Source organism: Spinacia oleracea, chromosome 4 (genome assembly GCF_020520425.1).
Source record: "Spinacia oleracea cultivar Varoflay chromosome 4, BTI_SOV_V1, whole genome shotgun sequence".
NCBI lineage: Eukaryota > Viridiplantae > Streptophyta > Magnoliopsida > Caryophyllales > Amaranthaceae > Spinacia > Spinacia oleracea.
This window is the reverse complement of record NC_079490.1, coordinates 37,181,066-37,203,905: the sequence shown is the minus strand read 5'-3', so window position 1 is coordinate 37,203,905 and position 22,840 is coordinate 37,181,066. Positions and strand designations below refer to the sequence as shown.

The window sequence follows — 22,840 nt, the reverse complement described above, 5'->3', positions numbered from 1 at the left end:
AATGATACAAATATAGTAAACGCATGTATGATTTCATTTATTAATTACATGCAAATCGAACTTTAGCATTGCTTTTCTAGCATTTAACGCAAATTTGTAAATAACAGTCTTTTATGTAACATTTTTGCAAAATAAATTTGTATACCTTGGGGGATCGTGCGCGTTAGCGCACGGTCCAACAACTAGTAATAACAAGTCAAAGCAATACGAAACAATATGTAGAAAATTTACTTTTCATTAGCAAACGCATACAACTTGTAACGCTTTAATAAAAATTTGTTTCTAAAAAGTAAAATAAATTTTGATTAACATAAACCAATTCTAATTAATAAAAGTAGTCTAATAAACAAAAATAATTTGCAGAGTAATTTTAGCAATTCATGTGAAGTTTAAACTACATGGTATAGGAGATTCAGAAAGATACTAATGTTATTTTTAACACCAATACGATGTTTAACGAGATATCTTACGCTCCTTTTGGAGCAATAAAAATTGAATTCCCCCTGCATAACTCTTCTTCACTCAACATTCCATTACAACTTTTCTTATGCCAATATCTCTCTGAGATATTACGTGGCCATATGCCAAATGCCAAATGCCAAATGCCAAATGCCAAATGCCAAATGCCAAATGCCAAATGTCAATTCCTCATTTCCCCCCTTCCTATCTTGTTTTGTTGTACCATCATCCAGACAGTCAGACACCCACCCCCATTTGCAACATGCCCAGAAAGCCCAACAAACCGCCACTTGATTTGATGAGTGGGTTGCCTGAAATGTACGTTTATAGTAAAACCCGTGGACGAAATCTTTGAAGCTGATCAAATCTCTTGCCATTCTAACCGATAACTTGAAACCCGATACCATGGACATTCAAAATTACTCCTATATAATAAAAGGAGAAAATCCATGTATCATTATTATTTCTACCTGAATGATACATTTTCATATCCACCCAAAAAACGATTTTGTTTCTTCGATGTTCTTCTTATGACCAAATTCTTTCAAATAATCAAATTGGAATTTTCGATGTCCAATTTCACTAACCAGTCAATTTCAACCCTTCAAACTTAATAATATCCACGAGTAGTAAGTATTTCCAAAAAAGTATTTTTTTAGCCACCAAAAGTATATATAGAAGGCTCCAAAAAAACGCCAATGTGAAAATTAGTATTTATTGAACACCAAAGTAGAAACAAGGATTAAAATACATATTAATTCTTAATTTGGTGTTTTTTTATAGCCCTATATGTCTTCTTTGGAGGCTAAAACAAATTCTTATATGCCTTATATTTTTCCTCACTCTCACCTCAATCCTTCAAACTCAACAACGTTTACGAGTCGTTATATTGCTTTCCTCATCCATCTACCAAAAAATAACAATCTCTGAACCGAACTTGTCTCCGTGACTCAACCTAATTTGTATTTATAATGTAACAAAAAGAAGAGAGGAAGATTACTTGTACGATTCCCTCGTTAGCTTTCTGATACCCACCACCAACCCCACAACCCTTGCGGGAAAAAAAACTGATCAAAATCATAAACACCCAAAAAAATCATACCCTCACCATCCAGATAATTAAAAAAAAGCTAGATAGAGAAATTAGGAGAGAGAAATTTATTAAAAAGTGAATTTTATTCCTTATCCCTCTTTCCCAAAAAAAAAGCAAAAAAAAATGGACAGGGTCTTCTCAGTAGGAGACATTTCTGACCAATTCTGGTCTCCGCCGCCACCTCCACCGCCGCCACCCGCCGGAGATCCACATATGAACAGAAGCGCCTCCGAGTGGGCTTTTGAGAGGTTCTTACAGGAAGCTTCTCCTCTTTCTGATTCTTCTTCTTCTAAATCTCTTGTTGAAAACGACGTCGTTGAGATCAAGGATTCTCCTCTCACCTCCGCCGCCGTTGCAACCACCGATGTCACCAGTAAATATAATAATAACGATTTTAGCTCTCAATCTCCGGTTGCTGTTAGTAGTGACGGTCAATCGTTGGGGAATTCGACGGCGCCGTTGATTTCTCAAGGATCGAGTGTTCCCGTTGATTCTGAAGATTATCATGCAATTCTTAAAAGCAAGCTTAATTTGGCTTGTGCTGCTGTCGCATTGACTAGGGTAATTCTTTCTGATTTTTTAAATTGTTTTGTTGTTCTATGTTTTTTGCAAAATGTCGAGGCCTGATTTTTGTCTCAAGATTTTGGGTTTTTTGAAACTTTAACTAATTTGTTTGTTTCATTTTGTTGAAGCTTTGATTTGTGGGGTTTGTTTAATTTAATTAATTTGTCGATTTCATTTTGTCGAGGAATTGATTTTTGTCTGAGCTTTTTTGGGATTTATTATGATCATATTTAAATGATTAGTTTCTCAATTGTGTTTTAAGTGTTATTTCACCCGTTTTAATCGATTTGAGGTGTATTTTACTATTCCGAGGGTTTAATGATGTTTGGTTAGATGTGGGTGTTTTGTTTATGATTTTGAGGCTTAACTTTGAGGTTAACTGCTGGTTGATTTGATGGGCTGTGGCTTTTCCTAAAAGATTTAAAGATTTTTATCTGTTTATAGTGTTTGGTTTGGCGAAGGGCTTCAAATTTATAATTTTTTTTGTTCAAGTTCAAAGCTATTTTCAGTGAAAACTAATCAATTTATTTAATGCCTTACTGCCATTAGTTTTTCTTTGGTGCAACTTGGAAGAAGAATTATGGATCGAAATTTAAAGGAAGTGGCAGAAGAGTTGATCTTATTTTTAGTTGGCCGAGCTTGTGGAATTTGATCAGTCTTTTTATGTTTTGGTTGCTAGATTGCTGGTTCTAAGACCCCGCTAGTATCTGCTGAATACCTTTTGAATTTCATCTGTTGAATCACGGGAGGAACTCAAAATGCTGCGTCGGTTTCTGTGATGCATTCAATATGGGTTTTAATTATTCAAAAATTTGTGTGGAGGAGTTGGATTTAGTGTGGAAGTATACTTTTTGCTTGTTTAAATTGAATGTTTATTGAATATCATGTTTTGCGATTTCTCTTTTCTTATAAATGAAGAATGGCCAAAGTTGGTTATCTTCATCTACATTAGTAACTTGCGTAAACCTTGAACTATCCTTGAGATTGCTATGTACTTGTTGTTTGCATCAGTTTGTCAGGAACAAGGACTTTCATAATTGTACAGTAATAATAGTGTTGTTTCAGCTTTAAAGTATTTTGATTTGAGTGATTTTTGCTTATGCTCTTTACCTATGCAGACTGAGGCATCTTCACTTTGAACTTTCACCTTCTTGCTACCTTTAAATTCTAATGTAGCTTCCATGTGCCAAGAATATTGTCTATGGCCTCATCTTCTTCGACGTCAATGTGTAGACAACTAACAAAAATTGCAGTCTCTTCGCATGAATTTGAACCTGCCAGGCCACAATATTAGCATTAGTTTTGTATTGGTCCATTAATTCAGTTTTTCACTCTCGTTAACCCATATATTTTTCTTTCGTGCGTTGGTAAGAAGGCACCTTTCACTATTTTCATTTTATGGTAATTTATCATCTAATTCCTTCTCATCTATGTCAACAGGCACCCTTTGTTATAAATCAAAATGCAGCTGGTGCAGCAGAAAGTGTAACACAGGGTTCAGCTGATTCACGACCAGCTTCCATTCCTCCATGTAAAGGTTTGTGTCTACAGATGCCTAGCCTTTGAATATAGGGAACTTCACTTTCTTATTTTATGCACCACAGAGTATCTTCATTTATTTGTAAAACTTGTGTGGAGAGGACTCAGAGGAGTTCTATATTGAAGTCAGTTAACAACGTCTGGTATTCTTTTGTGGAATTTTACCTGTTTATGACATTTAGTATGAAATGTTTTTCTCACCTATGCAGCAGTTTCTTTATAGGCATTGGCCATTGGGTAATATCGATATTGTCGGGGGAGGATCTTTCACCGGGGTCGGTTGGAGCTTGCCCTTATTACTTTTTTGAATATTTAGTTGTGAATATAAAATGTACATAAAAAATGTCCTGGTGTAATGCTTGAGTGCACTTGTATTGAACAATAGGATGAAGTTTCAACCCTTAGCCCCTTTATTTTTTTTGCCAAAATCCGCCATTGGATGTTGTGGTATACAATTTCTGCTACATATGTTTCTTAGCTATCATAGTTCTGATGTAGCTGGGTCGAGCTAAAGGGCTGTTTGGTCGTGTTATAGAAATCGAAGGAATGGAGTTGATACCCAAAACCAGATTCAACTGTAAGCTTGAGCTAGGTAGGGTATAAAAATAAAATTCCATACCATTCCCTAACTCGCTAAGTCTTACACCCACCTTTCTGATAATGAGATTACATCCACATCCTCCTCTTTCCATCACACTGGTACGCCAGCAGCCCACCAAACTACGTCCATCCTCCTCTTACTCTCACCATCCTCCCCCATCCTACCTCTTTCTTACGTCTTCACCAGTCTCCACTATTGCCATTGTTGATTTATTGTTGCTTCCAAAACTGGAGTAAGTCTTTCAAAAATATGATAACTCGTCGAGTGAAGAGACTGTTGGTTTTGGGTAATGGATTTTTCTAAGTAGAAAAAAAACTTTTGGGAACTATTTATTATTTGAAGGTAAGGATTTGGCCGCTAAATCTTCCTTTTAACATTTTAGGACCATTCATTTTGTTGGATAATCTGTAGTCTCTTCCTCTGGGTTAAAGGGACCACATGAACTGATGATGCATCTTTAGAATGTGGGTTTTGCACATTTGATCCCTCCGTCCCTTAAAGATTGCCCCACATTTTTTTTTACGATTTGGGAAAAATAAAAGCAAGTGGGTCGGGAGGTTTGCCTTGTTCCAACATTAAATATTGAGTATAAGAGGAGAAACAAGTGAGAACCACATACCAAAAATGTATGGTACAAACTCAAAGGGAAAAACCAAAATGGAAATTAGGGCAATCTTTAAGGGAAGAAGAGAGTAGTAATTTTGACTTATGGTTCAATTAGAGAATACCATTTCAGGAAAATAATTCCTCGTTCTGAAGACAACTAAATTAATAATTGATTCTCAATCCAAAACTACAGGTTCCCATTCTGATATCATTCCATTTCGATCTTTGAACCAAACGTCCTCCGAGTTATTTGCAAGACATGATTGAAGGCTATAAGTTAGCGTTTTCTCAAGTATGGTATAGTTAGTGTTTCCTTAAGTTCGGTATCTGAAGCTGTAAGTAAGTGTTTCTATGAAGCATGGCTGTAGTGACCGTGGTTGAACATAACAATGGTATTTTGGAATCAATTGTATGTCTATGATATGACGCGGTATGTTATGCTATGGTGAAGGTGTTGCTGGAATATGAGTTCTCCCGGCGAATTGTTGTTGCAGCAAATAAGCAAGCAATTGGGACTTCCTTGTTTCTGTTCTCAAGGCAGAAAATTTAGAAGATATGATTGATTTTTATGGGAGTTGATGTATGTTGATTGTATAATTCCATTTGGGGAGTGCTTATTGAACTGGCTACATGCATATCCAAAAGTTGCATGTAACTTATACAGATCGAGCGACCCAAATATAATGATGAAGGATAAATCCCTAAACGTGAGTTTAAAGGGTTTATGAATCGCTCCTAGTAATGAGAAAATAAGACAATATAAAAGCTCAGGTGAATATCTTAAAAGAACTCGGAAAATAAGCAAGTGCACAACTAAGCTCAGTATCATTATTCAATTCATTACAACCTTATACAGTTGGAAACTATAGAAACAAAAATTACCTAATTCTAGAATATTTCGACTTAATTTAATAATAACAAAAAGTAAATAAACTAATTCCAAATGTAACTAAACCAAGCCCACTAACATGTCAATTGTTAACTAGAAGCCAATTTAACTAAAACCACTCAACAATTATAATAGCTACTTCATCCGTCCTCCATTGATTCTTCTACTTTCCATTTAGGCATGTTCCTCATTGATCTTCCTGATTTTTCTTTATTCTTTTTATGGAAACGAAAATCTATCTTTTACTTTCTCATTCTCTCTTATCCAACCACATTTGTCCACTCACTATTTGATGAATGTCTCGAAAATAACCTTTTATTTCCTACCAAAAAAGCTAAAATATGGTGCCCAGTTGCCCACTTTCCCCAAACTTATTATTTTCATTGGTTTTTGTTGCTACAACAGTAAAAGGATGTATCAAAGTGCAAATATATTCTAATACGCCCACAAAATATATCCATTACAATATTGACTTGTAGAATAAGCCAAGTAAAAAAAAAGAGTACATTTTAATGATTAATTTTAAGTTGTCATTCTTTGAAGACCCAAATTATTTTGATTCTTGAGTATAAATCATGAACAAGAACAATGGAACTTTTTCCTTTAAAGTATCTCTGAGGAAGAAATTTATTACCGAGAACGTCTAAAGAACCTTCAACGAGTTACTTTTTTCGTTCTCGTCCCCATCATCAAAAAGTTAGATCTTCGTTGCTAAATTAATATCGCCGTGCTTAAAAAGAGTATTAAAATCATTCGTAGATTTTTTTTTCTTTTCCACATCTTGTCTCAAGGATTGTCAGAGGTCTCACCATATGCATCTTAAAGTTTAGTAGATTGATATTAAAAGAAATCCGCAAAAATAACAACGGATATTAATTTTGTTTCTTCCTAAGGAGATAAAGATAAAGATAAAGTTAATTATTTCCTTTTCAATCTCCTCTTGCTGGATTCTTTTAGGAACTCGATCTTTGCATCAAAATGACTTAGGAATAACAGTGGATCCAAAGATTTCAAAGTTTTCCGTTGAAATGTTTTTAAAATTAATTACAGATTGTTTTTTTGTTTTTGTTTTTGTTGAACTTTTGTGTATCAAATAACCATTGTTTAGGTTGTTGGTGGCCACACAAGTTACGAAAAACAGTAACGTTTGTAGGTCTTTCACTGCCCAAAATAGCAATTTTAATGAACTCCAACTATTTAAACTTTAAACTGAATGTATCTTTGTATTGGGACAACTATAACTTTTAGAATAAGCTAAACCCAAAAATTAGAAAGTCCATCTAAATAATTAATTTTGGGTTGGCCAAATGTTCCTAAACTAGACTCTCATTTTCATTTTTGTAAAGCAAATGTATTGTTTTCTTTGCTTGTGTGTTAGATGAGTTCCAAAATCATGTTACTAATTTCGACTGTCCACGTAACTGCCACATAGGGTCGCAAGATAAGGATGCAAAGCCTATTGGAATTCCTTCCCTTCCCTCCATGCCGAAGAAACCTGTTACTCAAGCTAAGCAAACCACAAGTTATGATTCTGATCAGTCAGATGATGATGATTTAGAAGGCGAAACTGACAATATGGATCCTGCTGATGTAAAGCGTGTGAGGAGGTAGGTAATTTTTTGGAACATATTTCATTAAATTATTCTCCTGCCATCCTACTGCTGGGTGTTGGGATAGTGACAGCGTGATCTTTTCTGCCAATCCTACTGATGGAAGTATGGAACATATTTCATTAATTATTATGATCTTTAATACTTAACATAATTTGGATAAAATATTTATTATAAGATATCTAGCATGGATCCTGCTGAGGTGCTTGTCTTCAGCCCTCAATTGGTTGGTTTCCTATTGTAGAGTGTGTGTGTGTGTTGGGGGGGGGGGGGGTGACTTCACGTTCCCTCTTCTATAAACTCAGTGCTGACGCAAATTGTCTCCTATTGCAAGTTTATAGATTCATTTAATTTCTCTCATACCGTCAATGCGTCATCCAAAGGTTTCTCTGTCGTTGAATTTGCGTCAAAGTTGCATGATGTCACCTGCTTTTATGAAATGCTTCCATGATTTCCTCATGATTCATCTGGATGACGTGTTGCTAGGTTAGACTTCACGTGAAGCTTGTTGGCCACTATAGTGAGAAAGTAATTAAAATGAAATTGCAATAACTACTGTTAACCTTGCTTAGTATGCTAACCCTTTGATATTAAAGCCACACCTACCCACCTTATTTAAACATTTAATCCCCCCCCCCCCCCCCCCCCCCTCCCACTTCTCGTGAAGCTTATTGGTCGCTATAGCGAGAAAGTGATTTGAGTAGAATTGTAATAAATAATGTGGTGTGATGGTAAATATGACATTACAATTTCTTACGTAAACCAAATTTACCATATAGGAAATTGTCAATCTAATTGCACTAGCACATCCTCCTTGTAAACACGTCTTCTCAATGCATAGTCAAGTAGGACTTTTGAATTGGATGGACGGATTGCTAATGCTTCCTCCGTTTTTTTTGGGTACCCTTTTCCTTTTTGGAGTGTCTTTAAACATTTTCTTTTGGGGAAAGTTTCTTTCGTATAAATGACTTTATTACCCATGCTTAGTATCCTGTCCGGTCGATGTTCAAGCCTCACCTACCCATCTTATTTAACTATTTAATCTCTCCCCCCCCCCCCCCCCCACTCTCTCGTATTTGATTCTCCACCAACCCCCGTTTCCACCGTGATGGCATAAGCCCACCAACAAACATTCAGGATCACCTCCACCATCTATCATCACTTCAATTTCTCTGTCTCCCCTCCAAAAAAACTAAGACTTCACGGACGCCAACAACGATAACTCACTCGAGGGAAGCGTGCAAACCTTTGAAATGAGGTTCTTTCTAGATTACATCCTCAAAAAAAGGTTGTTTCTAGATAAATATTTTTTTGGTTTTGTTAGTACAATTTGTAAATAAAAAAATTATTGTAGATCTGAAGATCCTTGAGTCCTTTTGTTTGATTTGCATAATTGCATTATATTATTTTTAATAAAAAATTAGTGGGGGTGGTCTTTTGTCTCTCTCTGTATATGTAGGGTTGTGGAATGGTGATTGGTGACAGAGAAACAGTGGTGGGGGTGGGTTTGGTCGTGGGTGGAACTGGAAGTAGTGAGATTAGGTGGTGGTGGGTTCGATTTGTGAGGGTGGTGGGTAGGATTTGTAGAAATGGTGGTTGGGAAGTATGGGGATAGTGGTTGTGGTGGTGGCTGGACAAGGAATGAGAGAAAAATGTCATAAGATGGCCATTAATTATTAAGTAGTGAAAAACTGTAGAAAAAATTTGTCACATAGTTGTTATTTCAGTTTTCCATTTCTATTGAATTTGGTTTTCCCAATTTGTTAAAAAAGAACCTCCATAGTATTGATCCCATGACCTAGGCTAGGATCTTCTAGTTTGTTATTGCCTTAATTTTCTAGTTGTTACTTTTTGGTTGTTTTTGGTTGTTCTTCTTTTGTTCAATAATGTCGTTAGGTTTAGTATAAACTCTCACCGTGATGTTTACCAAATACCAATGACTGTTTTGTAAATCAGAATGCTTTCAAATAGAGAGTCAGCTAGACGCTCAAGGAGGAGAAAGCAGGCACATCTGACTGAACTTGAGACACAGGTTTTTGTGGTTTAACATTTGTGTTTGATATTGTTCTGTATCTTTACCCATTATACTCATCATCTTCAATAACCCCTCTGTTTAAAATAGGTTTCGCAGCTAAGAGGTGAGAATTCTACATTATTGAAGCGTCTTACTGACATAAGTCAAAAATTCAATGATGCTGCTGTGGACAATAGGGTTTTAAAGGCTGATGTGGAAACTTTAAGGGCAAAGGTATGCATTTACTTGTGTAGCACAAATTTCAGGTTTTCATAAAACTCATGTGATGCACAGTGTACATTTGTCTTTTAGATTAGCTTATGCAAGTATATGTATTTAATTTGTTTGTGCTTTACATTAAGTGTTGAACTTGCCAATGTTTTAGTTGCTAAAGCTTTGTGAAATTCATAACTGATGGTTGAGAATTTGGATACTTCTTTCAAAATAATTGGCTAATATCACAAACATAATTTGTACAATACTAATATCAAAATAGTAACCTTGAATACATTTGAATTTACTCGTTGATGAATACATTCGAATTTACTCGTTGATGAATACATTCCTTAGTATAAAAATGTCTCCGCCCAGGTCAATGATTCATTGGTGAAATTATTCAGAATTTTCTTGTAATGGACGCGTAATTGTTGTTCATAAGCACCAATTACTATGGTATTATCACACGCGCCTTCGATAAAGCAAAAAGAGTCCTGTTTACATTTAAAATTTGACTATAGTTGTCAATATTTTAACAGTGAAGCAATTATAAGTGCCGAGGCTCAGTTCTTTTCGACTTATTTTGTTTGTCCTTATTTTATCCAAAATTAACTTATTTTGTCTGAAATAAACTGATTTGTGCTTGTAATTGTTTGAAAAAGCTTATTTTGTCTTAACTTATTTAAACTCGTATTAACTTAATTTGTTTAAAGTAAGTCAAAATAAGTCGAATGGCCTTAATAGCACTACAATCCTATAGAACTTATATTAGGGAATTAAAAAAGGGAGGAATTTTTTGAAGAAGGCTATCCCTTAGGGAACTGGGATTATCAAATGTAAAACAATATTCATCAATCTTGACATACATATATAATCAGAGCCCTGATTTTTCATATGAATGATTTGTAAGTAGCTACTTCCTGAACAAATATGCGTAACTGTGTTGTTCCTAATGCATTTCAAGAGAGAGAAACGGGCTAATAGCTCGATTTATGAAATAGTAGGTGATTCTTGCTATCAAGAATGGTTAAATAAAGTATAGGTAGATAAGTTCGGGAAATCATAATCGTGAGATAGGTTTCATGTTGTGCATAGAAGAGAAGTTGTTTTGCTTTAGATCAACGGAAAAATATGAAAGACATGCCACATCAGAAGCTGAGACAGTGTTTCTCACTACTTAAAACGACAATCACCTATTATTTTAGATGACGCTTGAACCCTATGAACCAAGTTGATCAACCAAATTAGGTTTAAAACATTATTAGCGATTAGTTCTGATGGCACTTTTAGTTCTGCCATAACATCTTCTAGATCCCCATGATCCCTTTCTAAAGAAAATGCACAAGCATAATTTAGAAATGCCATTAACCAAGTCAATGCTAGTTACCACATGGTGTTGGTGTTTGAGAAAGAAAAAGGACACAAAACATGGAAAACATAATTACTCATAGACGTGTAAATAGCAATCTTCTATTCTTATTTCCTCGGACTCTTCCATAATGTGGAATACAAGTGTAGATAAAACCTTTGACTTCTTTTCTTTATAATTGGCATAGTGTTATAGACACATCGGATAGACTCTTAAAAGTTAACACAGTATATAGCTCACCAATTTGAAAAATATCAAAGAAGGATATATGTAAATGGGGTGTCCCAAAGCTGCAATCCATCATTGTATAAAATATCATATAATTACCTGAAATTAGGAGTCCACAAGGGAAGATTACAAAGGTGATTCAAAATCTAAAATAGTAAAGTCAACTACTCCATTCGTTCCTTTTGCCAGTTTTGGCTGACCTTTACATCTTGATTTTATGTTTCCACGGAATTGTATTAACCTACTTAAGATCGTAAAGGTATGAAAAATGGAGCAACGACTTTAATTTCCTCTTCTCCTACGTCACTACTATTAGCCAAATCACCAAAAGCAAAATCTAGAAACTTATTCACTCCGTTCCGTAGAAATAATACACTTTAAAATACATTAGCTGTTGTTTAAGTATGATGGTCAAGAAATTGGTTTTGGCCAAAATAATTAATATAGTTGTCAACATTAGATGTGTGACTCGTATGCCTACTTTTTATTGGTTTACGAGCCAAATGAGGGTTTAAGTAGCATGGATGCAAAGTTATTATTTTTTCCCATGTACAAGTGCATAAGAAGATTGATAATTGATGCAATTAAACATGAGAAGGTGAGGGACTATTTATACATTCACTGATTCTTTGCACCAGTTATACAAATTTCATTACGTGGAAAAACAAACTATCAGAAGGAACAATGGTTGAAATTGACACAACAAATTACCAATACTAGTACTCAAAGCAACAACTAAAATCATTGACACATAAAAACAAACCAGTTACCTGATTATGGAGCAACCAAAATGTCAAGTACAAGGTGTAAATTATCTGCAAATGAATGATCATAATAATGAATGAAAACATAAGATGGACAACAATAACAGAAGAAAGAGTCATGAAGATAAATATATGGGTGAACAGAGAGAGTTGGATACCAAGAGACACTGATAATTGCACATGATTAGAATCGAAATTTAAAACAGAATAGGTTACTGTGGATATTGATAGGTTTCAAGCTCCAAAAAATTAGACGATCTTTTTTTCGACCTCCACCTGTTGATAGACGAGATCAACGAGAGTCTTAAGGGGAAGCTGCTGCACGAAAGAATGCGGAGCCATAGAAAGTTGAGCTCGTCTAAGGTCCCAAAGAGAAAAGGCGCGGCTTGTCTTAGTCCTTTTTTTGATGGAATAGTTTTTCCGGGAAAGTTACCTTGGAACCGATGCAAAGCTCTATTGTGTGTTAACTGAAACCAGAATTTAAGAGATAACCAGAGTTAAAGAGTGGGGAGTGGGGTTCTTACAGTTTCTGATTCCTCTGTTTCCAACTTTCCATTACTCTGATTCATTGATTAATGCTTCAGTTCCATTTAGTAACAGAAGGGAAGGTGAAGCGTACGAAGAAACCAGCAGCAAAGTTTAACAAGAATCCTGAAATGTGCTGTAAAAATAAAATGGAATGCTAATGGGAGGATAGGTGGCAAGTAAATCCTGTTTAAAATATAGATGTAGATGTAGATGTATATAGATTGGAACTAAAAGTTGTTTATATCTGGTTTCCCTAGTTAATAAAAATTTGTTCTTCAGGTAAAAATGGCAGAGGAGACAGTGAAAAGAGTTACAGGGATGAACCCCTTGCTGCAGGCTATGTCTGAAATTTCAGCTATGGGAATGGCACCTTTTGGTGGGAGCCCTTGTCCTTCTGACTCAGCTGATGCTGCTGTACCGGTGCAAGATGACCCCAAACAACCTCATTATTATCAACCTGTTGATAATCCTCTTCCCGCTTCCCATCCAAGAGTTGACAATGGTGTCGCTGACATTTCTTCTATTGATGATGTGCTGCAAAATGTTGCTACACATGTATTGGGTGGCAGCAAAATTGGAAGAACTGCGTCGATGCAAAGAGTTGCTAGCTTAGAGCACCTCCAGAAACGGATTCGTGGGGGGATGGATCAAGGTAAACCACACGGTGGTGGTGGTGGTGGTGGTGCTGAGCAGTAGTCATGCAACCAATAGCCATTGTCCTATGTATTTCTTCAGATCCATTACTGGATCTGCCATTGTCGTGTAAAAGTAATGTTGTTATTTCCTGTCATTGCATATTGGACCGCAAGTTCTGTATTGGTCTTGATTTGCCAAATAGCATGAGCTACGGCATTGTCTTGCCGTCTAATCTATTTTATTTATGTATTAGCATTACCTATATGCTTCTTCTAGTTTGTAGGATTTATACCTTGTGATCTTTAGGTGTTAGGTTCTTAAGGGGACCGGGTTTCTCCTAATCCTTCGCCCCACTCAAGGGTCCAGCTTGATAATTTGAGCTAAGTTGATCTGTGAGTAAAATCTGGTCTATCTAACATATACAAAATTTATACTCTGTAAAAAAGTTGAGAAGTCAGAAATTGATTGATTCCCTGTTAATATTATGGTTCTTGTTGAACCAATAAAGTACTTCATATACAACTTTTTTGAACTCTGTACACTGCACAATCTTGAGAATTTGAAAAATAAAACGGTTCAAGTTTTCTGTAATCAAGCAAAATTTCATGCTGTCCATACAAGCCCATCATATATAGAAGTGAAAGAACAGGCGCTCAGGCACCCACTCGATGGTGTTGTTTCAATGTATCCTTTCGCAAATATCTCAACGTCTAAACTAGATCATTCAACAGTCAACAATGGTCGTATACAACGGTTTCCTTTAGTTAAACCAGAACCATTCAGTAGACAGCACTACGACCAGGTTTGATTTGTAAGCCCTTGAACTTCATCTCTTCCCTAATTGTTCCCACATCTTCCCACCTGTTAGCCGATGCATAGACATTTGAAAGAGCTACATAATCGTTGCTGGGTTGCTGTAAATCTCGTTGGAACTTTAAGAGTATCTTCCCTACTTTCTCCCCCATCAATATATCGCCATGAAGCCTACACCAACTAAGCAAACTTCTCCACAAAACAGGATTCTCTTCATAAGGCATTTCAACTATAAAATCATAAGCATCTCTCAAGTAACCGACTTTTCCAAGAAGATCAACTATACATCCATAATGCTCAATCTGAGGCGTGACACCAAATTCCTTCTCCATATTATGAAACAAATATAGACCTTCTTCAACAAGTCCTGAATGACGACAACCACATAACATGCTTGTGAAGGTTACCATGTTTGGCCTCACATCAAATCTCCTCATTTCATGTATTAGCTCTTTTGCTTCTTTTCCTCTCCCATTGAATGCTAGTCCTGTGACCATTGCTGTCCAAGTACGCACATTCCTCTCCTTCATCGTAGCAAAAAGTTCAGACGCGATACTTATACACCCACATTTAGAGTACATATCAACCAGACTAGTTCCAACATACACATCGTTTACAGGGTCAATATTTTTCGCTATATACCCATGAACACTACTCCCACTCTCCAGAGAACCTAACTGCGAAACAGCAGAAAGCACACAAACCATTGTCATGCCATCAGGTTTTTCTATCGATTCAGCAACCAACATGTCCTTAAAACACACCAATGCCTTGATACAATTCTTATGGGGTTCCTTTTTCTGCGAGGAATACCCTGTTATAAGCGCATTCCAAGTGGCATGACTTCTCATAGGCATTTCATCGAACAGGTTCCTGGCGTTAACAATATACCCATTGGTACAATAGAAATGTATTGTTGTTGTAGACACCAAAAGATCAGGGATAAACCCGAGTTTGATAGCGCAAGCATGTATCTGTCTTCCTTCATATATCGCCGATAGAGAAGGGGACCGAGCACACGCGCCAAGTGCGAAAATGAAGGTGTGATCGTCGAAATCAATGGAGGAAACTGAAACCCATTTGGCAAATAGATGAATTGAGTCTCTGGGTAAGCCGCATTTCATCAAAGTGTTAAGGAGGAACACTTGGTAGTCTGTTTGATTATGGTTGACGATGAGATGGGCATGGTTGGAAGCTTGGTGAGGAGAGAGAGAGGAAAATTGTTCAATAAGTTTGGATAGATTAGAGGGAGATTTGAGGTTTGCGGTGATTAGTATAGCATGAATTTGTTTTAGATAGTTGAGAGATTGTGGTTTCCTGTTAAGGAGTGAGAAAATCCAACTCCGTGTGAAGGACATGGTTCTTGTTCTTGGAGTAAGCTCAGAAGCTAGAGGAGGGAAACAAATGTTCAACACTTCGACATTTCGAATGGTTGGTCTTATATTTGCACTTCAAATTAGAGCTGTCAGAAATTAACAAATTGGTTTGGCCGAGGAGCTTAGGGGCGTGTTCAATTAAAATTAACACATAAGATTAGCTTAGGGGCGTGTTAAATTAAAATTAAATGGAGCTGTCGATCCTCAACTCGAACTGTTGAATCCGCTGGGTTAACCCTCGTTAAACACTCGAACCGTTAATAACCCATGAGCTGGAACCCGAAACCCGATCCGATCCGATAATATTCAACCCGAACACGAATCGTCTCGAAAATATTAACCCGATTAAGATCCGAACCCAATAACAAAACGTCATGCGGCAACCCAAACCTTTTCTACCCGAATCGAATGAACCCGAAAACCGTTAATGACCCGACTTGTTTCAATACAAGCCGTTTCAACCCGGAAAAAACTCATTTACTACCCGAACCATTTCATCCCAGACTGTTTACAACCCAAACTGTTTCAACCCGGATCGTTTACAACCCGAATTGTTTCCACCCGAACCGTTTAGAACTCGTAACCCGTTTGCAACCCAAACTATTTCAAGATACATGTTGTTTTAATTGAATCGACTTAATTCATTAACAATTGAAGTTGTTTATCTCGTTTCGTTGTTGAACATTTTAGTCTCCTTGCTGCTTAAACCAATATACTTATTCGGTCTCATTATCGATTATTAATAACGTTATTAGTTATTAATTCATCAATAAATGTTTCATGAATACGAAGTGATAAATTTTATTGGTCATTAGTTAAATCTATGATAAAACTAAGTCGTATACTATATACTCACTAAGGTTTAATAGTGTTAAAATTTCAACACTTTAAAACTTTAGTTACCGTCGTTGTGTCTTAATTAAGACATCCATATTATAATATAAACGTATTTAGTACTAACCCGATATTGTTTATAATTTGTATCTAAATTGACCTGACCAGACATGAACCCGACCGTTTACAACCCGACGTGCTTCAACCCGAATCGACCTGACCCGACCCGACTATAATCTGACCCGATCTGACCCGACCCGATATGAATCCGACCCGATTCAACCCGACTATGATCCGAACTGACATGAACGCGACCCCATATGAATCAGACCCGATATTAACCCGAACCGACAAAAACCCAACCTGATATTAACCCTTTTCAACTAACCCGAAGCGAACCATTAATTTTTCAACCCGACCGATCCGACCCGGTAGCCAAATGAACCCGTTTCAACCCAAACCGATGAACCCTACCCGAACACGATCTGTTATCCGAATTGACACCTCTAAAATAAACACATAAGATTAGCTTGTTATGCCACATAAGATTTCAATGGCAAGCTAATTGTCTAATTTGACAATTAGCTTGTTATGCTACATAAGATTTCAAGCTATTTCATTTTCTAGCTAATTTGTGCTTCAATGACTAGCAACTAGCTTGTTATTTAAATTGGTCTCACTTGTCAATTGATTATTTGATAACTGTTGGGAGCTAATTGTCATATCCAAGCTAATTTATTATTTTCACTTCAATGGTCTAGCTATGAGCTTGAAACTTTCATAAATTTCAAGCTAGTCTCTAGCTACAACCATTGGAGATGCTCTAATATGTTGATTTCAACACTACTCCGTATGTTTTCTTAGCATGTTATTACGGATGGTCTCCCATCATCATATGCAACAGCATGCACGACCACGGGCATCGTCAGGATAGGCGGTGCACCACACAACGTGGTGCATCGTCAGAATGTGGGTCGATGAAGGGGTCAAGGCACCGGGGTGCATCGAAATACACCATTGTGGGCAACCCTGACACTGGGCGCAAGGCTGCATCATTGGTCATGGGGTATGCATGAGCGTGTCGGGGAATACAGTTAAAAACATACTCCCTCTGTCCCAAATTAGTTGTTACACTTTCCTTTTTTGCCCGTCACAGATTAGTTGTTACACTTGTAAAATAGGAATAACCCCACAATTATTATATTGTCTCTCTCTTCCCACTATATTTTTTTCCCCACACCCTCTGTCATTCAATTAAGAAAAATACCCCACTAACTCCTATCACATCTACTTTTTCAATAAATAAACAATTGATAACCACACTACTACTTATCGCATTAAACTGTGTGCCCAGGAGAGTGTAACAACTATTCTGGGACAAAGGGAGTATTAACGCAGCGGAATAATCCCCAAAGTCAGGAACCATGTATAAAGTACAGATCAAGCAGACTTACGTTTGTAGCGTGTTTTCCCTAGTTCAATGAATCACGAACACGAACAAGAACTCCAAATGTCGTTCCTCTACTTGGTTCACCGACACGTTCAGATCCGTCTTGAGATTAATAGCTTAGACATCACTCAAGATATTTTAGCTTTTTGGAAAAGACAATTCTAATGGAGGCACAGAGAGTTTGGGGTTCTTTTTCCCTTAGGTTAGACTTTGATTTTTGCATTAGGATTAGGAAAACATATTAGACTAGGTTATAATAATAACCTATCAAGTGAGCCAAGCCAACCGGCCAAGCATAGAGCTCGATCGGCCAGCAAGGCCCACGACCGAAGCCTCGCACAAGCGCACAACACACAACACGCAGTGGGATGGGCCTCGCTGCTGCTGTTGCTTTTCCGTGCATGCACAGCCAAGGCAGCAAGGCCATGGGCCTTTTCTCCTTGCGCTTTGCTCGTGGGATTGCATTCGTGTTTGCTTTATTTAATTATCATTCGATAATTCATTTATCGTTTCGTACTTGACGATCCATTGTCGTACGACACGATTATTTATTTCTCCTAGCTTACGAATATACACAATCACGATATACGATTTCACGATCTAATGTTAAATCGTATAATTATGTTTTCCGAACTAATTTCCCAAAAAGCTATTAAATGAATATCCGATTCATTTAATCCGATGATCTGTTACATGCCAATGGTGTAACCTTATAGGTTCAGTCAAGAGTAAGCTGTGAGCCTAATATAAATTAGAACTCACTAATAAAGCATTGCTCCAGCTAGCTGTTCCGATCACTTGATCTCACTGAATTAATTGTTTGTAATTAATCTGAACCTTGGTATTAGACTAATGCACCTTGGGTGCAGGACGTATTTCCTTAAGTCTCCCACTTGTCATTCAGACAAGTGTGCATTCCGATTCCTTTGTTTCTTAGTGTTACTGAACATAATTAAGGTAAGATCCAAGCCATCCTTATTAGGTCCAGAAGTGTTTCTCGAATTACTGAGTTCAACTGTTAAATTTTTACAGAAGGTTAAGCCTTAACCATTCTGAGCAAGGTCATGCATTTTCACAGTATCTAACTCTTCGAGAGGCCTTGTACAACAACAACACCATACCCTATCAAATATAGGAGGACAATCCCTTATTGTAACTTATGAACAACTTAGTTTGATTCACAATACGCCCAATAATTGCTTTTATAGTCTCCTTTTACGGTGCGACGTCTAGCGAGCATCAAAGCGAACTAATTCTCAAACAAGCAGCCATAACTACTCAGGTTCTGAGGAATATATAGGTTCGAATCACCATTAATGAGAACTACTTATGACATGACTTTAATCTCTTAAAGTGTTCTCATGGTCAATCCGATACAACATCCAATAAGTATCTATGCAAATAATTTCTGACATCCAGTCCATTTAGTTCAAGAAACTGAACTATAAATCAACTTGCAATCTAATCTTTATTAGTCATTGGTCGTCCATGTTAGGTTATGAATAATACAATAATATAATTCATGCGGAAAACCATAAAGCCAGAATCCAAATCAATTGCTACATAGTCAATTAGCATAATTTAGGTGACATACAATGTGATGCGTGCCTTCCCTAGCTGCTCCCGAACCGAACAAGAACAAGTCTTTAGAGCCCCAAACGTTGCCCCTCCGTAGAAAGTCCACAACACGTACGGATCCGCCTTAGGTTCAACCAACTAGGATTTTACTTAAGGTTTTATGTATTCGGGTAGGCTTGTATTATGTTCTCCCTTGAACACAATGGGAATAAAGAATATGTTTTCAATTCGATTGATGTATATAATTATGAGGCCCTAGCCTTATATTTGTAGTGTAGGAAATAAGGAATTTGAGTTTCACTAGGAATAGAATTACCAAACCTACTAGGATTGAAATTCTTATTCAATTAGAATTGCAACATTAATTAAACTCTTAATTATTTGAATTCCAGTAAAACTAGGAATACTTAATCCAAGGTTACTTGGGAATTAAAAAATCGGATATTTCTTGGAGCCCAAGACGAAATAACCCAACACAGCCACAAGGGCCACGCTGGTGTGCCTGCTGCTCGGCCCAATGCGCTGCGGCCCATGCCTCGGCATGCCTTGCACACGCTGCTCGCTGGCTGGGTGCAGCCCATGCGCTGCTGCCTTGTTGCAGGCTTGGCGCGACCCATGAGCTGCTGCCTTGCCTGCAGCTTGGCGCGGCCCGTGAGGCCGCTGCCTTGCTTGTAGCTTGGCGTGGCCAATGGCTGCTTCCTTTCTCACAGGGCGCGGCCCATGGCTGCTGCCTTGCTTGTCGAGCGATGGGCCGACTCGCTTGTCGGCTTGTCGCTCGTAGAGCTTCCGATTCGTTTTCCGATTCCGGAATTCATTTCCTTTTCAAACAAATATTTACGTTTCCGTTAATATTTCCGATTCCTGAAATAATTTACTTTTACGACAATATTTCCGATTCCGGTAATATTTCCGTTTCCGGCAATATTTCTATTTCCGATAATATTTTCCGATACGAGCTATGTTTCCGTTTCCGGCAACATCTACGACTTGGATAATATTTATATTTCCGTCATGAACGATATTTTCGTTTCCGGCAAATATCTTCATTTCCCGAATATTCTTTACTTTTCCTTTTGACGATTTCAGCTCCCACTGGAACCGAGATCCGTCATTTCCAAAAGATCATAAATAGATTACTTAATGAATAATATATTCACTTAAATACTTGATCCGTTCACGTACTATTAGTGTGACCCTACGGGTTCAGTCAAGAGTAAGTTGTGGATTAATATTATTAATTCCACTTGAACCGAAGCGGCCTCTAGCTAGGCATTCAGTTCACTTGATCTCACCGAATTATTAACTTGTTAATTAATACTGAACCGCATTTATTAGACTTAGCATTAAATGCATACTTGGACCCCAGTCTCCCACTTGTCCTTAGTGACAAGTGTGCATTTCCTAATTCCTTTGTCGCTTGATGCCTGCTCATGAACATAAGGTAAGAGTAGTCATCCTTATTATGTCCAGAGGTATTTCTCGGTTTCAGAGTTCAACTGATCAAATAAACAGATAATCATAGCCCATGATTCATCTGAGCACGACCATTCATTTTTCAGTTTCTAGCTCTCCGAGTGGCCTTGTACAACTTTCAGCATCTCATCCCGATTTATGGGAGGACAATCCCAATCTTGTGATCTTGAGGTTAGACTTCATTTGATAGGTGATTACCTAAGCGTTGCCGTTATAGTCTCCTTTTACGGTGAGACGCTTGACAACGTCAAAGTAACCAGTTCTCAAACAAGTAATCTCAAATCACTCATGTATTGAGGATTAGTGTCTAATAATGTAATGAAATTTACTTATGACAGATTTTTATCTCTTACAGTAAAGTTTCATAGGTCTGTCCGATACTAATCTTTTCAAGTAAGTATATATGCAAATGATTGCGACATTGCCATGTCCACATAGTTCAAGGAACATAACTAGTAGTCATCTTGCATTCTAGTCGTCTAGTGTTTTTTATGCGTCCACCTTTATAGAAAACTTCCGACCAGGGACCATTTTCAACTTTTGACATTCAAGTTCACTTGATAGACATTTCTTAGTCACACGACGGGCCCTGACAGTCTATCTTGAATATATTTTCAAATTAAAAGGAGTCATCATTTAATACTAAACCAAGATTAATGGAGTATGAAAATACATTTCATATATGATAGATGTTTAACCTGAATGTTTTACAACCATAGGCCTCGAACCCATCTTTAAAACAATTAATGGAATTCAAAACTATGTTTGACTTCCAGTGCCACAATGTGAGTGTTGTATTTCACTTGTTGCATAGGTTTGGTTATCATGCTTTGCCAATCTTAATATCCTTTTCATCGAATGCCTTTCGAGATAGGATGATCAGATCTTTTGAGTATGTTTATTTTGTGATCTAGTCTTTCTTGCTTCAAGAGTGGTTCTACGCATTTTGCAATGAAGAACCATCAAGCCAGCAGACATGTGATCTACCCAAGTTAAGTGAAGAACTCTTTAACATAAACAACTCTGTTTCATTGCTTATTAGGCAATAATTACTTTTACTTAAACTGTATAGGTTGCTGTTGATGCTTTGTTTGGATTTATTTATCCAAGCAGTTCACAGATATGTGGAAGACTTTCCATCTGTATCTCTGAACATAGAAATTAATGTTTAATTTCCCACGCAACAACTCATGGTCTCCAATCCATGTTGCCATTTCAAACCACGATGCATATAGCTCGTTCTTGCCAATGGTTAACTCCAAAGGGATCTTGCTTGATCCTTTGCCAGTGTTTATGCGTGTAGCATCAATATATAGCATATCTTCATTTCCTTGAATCAAGAACTATTCCTATGTACCTTTTCAAGTACCATAAGTTTTCTTGATCTCAATCTAATTGATCTTTACTTAGACCAATAGAGATCGGTATATGTTCGTTATGCCTAAAGCCATACGATACATTTTCGGCGATCCTCATATTATATCATACATGATAAATTCTTTTGCAGAATAATTCCCAATTGAATTATATTCATGTGACTTTAGCTCATTCAGTTTCAATAGATACTGAATATATCTAGCTACATTATTTAATGTATAATATAGGTAAAGAATCTCATCTAGATTCTTTGATGTTTAACTTAGTAAATGCTTATACATAGTTCAAACATTCTTTACTTAGATTTATTCATATGGGTCGAATATCTCCAATGGAGTCTTTCTTGTTTGATTTAGTAAATGTCATTACTTAATCTAAAATAATATTCTAACATCTTTGTAAATAGATCTTAGTACCCAGTATGTACTAAGTTTCGCCTTGGTCCAACATTGATAAATAATTTTCAAATCTAAGTTATTAGCATTTGAATGTTATTTTACAATAGAGAGATATGTGTGATACACATAGGACCAATTGAGTTTTACGTACTCCCACTAAACTTCTTATATATCTATAAGAATCAAGTACATTTTATGAAACTAAAATATTTATTAGCTTCACTAAAATACAGTTCCAATTCCCAATTGCTTGCTTAAATCCATACTTAGATTTCATAAGCTAGCATTTATTTCAAGCATGGTTTGGATCCACAAATCCTATGACATGTCATGTACTCATGTACATGAAGGAAATAATGCCCTTGGTCCAAGTATGCATTCAATGCTAAGTCTAATAAATGCGGTTCAGTATTAATTAATTATAA

At 36.8% G+C, this 22,840-nt stretch overlaps 2 protein-coding genes across 2 annotated transcripts; one reads left to right on the top strand and one right to left on the bottom strand.

Annotated features, from left to right (window-relative positions):
* Window positions 1-1,471: 1,471 nt before the first annotated feature.
* Window positions 1,472-13,374, top strand: LOC110774937 (light-inducible protein CPRF2). The gene is made up of 6 exons (XM_021979535.2): window positions 1,472-2,113; window positions 3,557-3,653; window positions 7,184-7,358; window positions 9,318-9,393; window positions 9,484-9,609; window positions 12,760-13,374. The coding sequence occupies exons 1-6, from the start codon at window positions 1,676-1,678 to the stop codon at window positions 13,174-13,176; spliced, it is 1,329 nt and encodes a 442-aa protein (XP_021835227.1). The 5' UTR covers window positions 1,472-1,675; the 3' UTR covers window positions 13,177-13,374.
* A 203-nt stretch (window positions 13,375-13,577) lies between these two features.
* On the bottom strand, window positions 13,578-15,384 carry LOC110774936 (pentatricopeptide repeat-containing protein At3g18970). The gene has a single exon (XM_021979534.2). It carries the CDS (start codon window positions 15,285-15,287, stop codon window positions 13,896-13,898), a length of 1,392 nt encoding a protein of 463 aa, XP_021835226.1. The 5' UTR covers window positions 15,288-15,384; the 3' UTR covers window positions 13,578-13,895.
* Window positions 15,385-22,840: the final 7,456 nt, after the last annotated feature.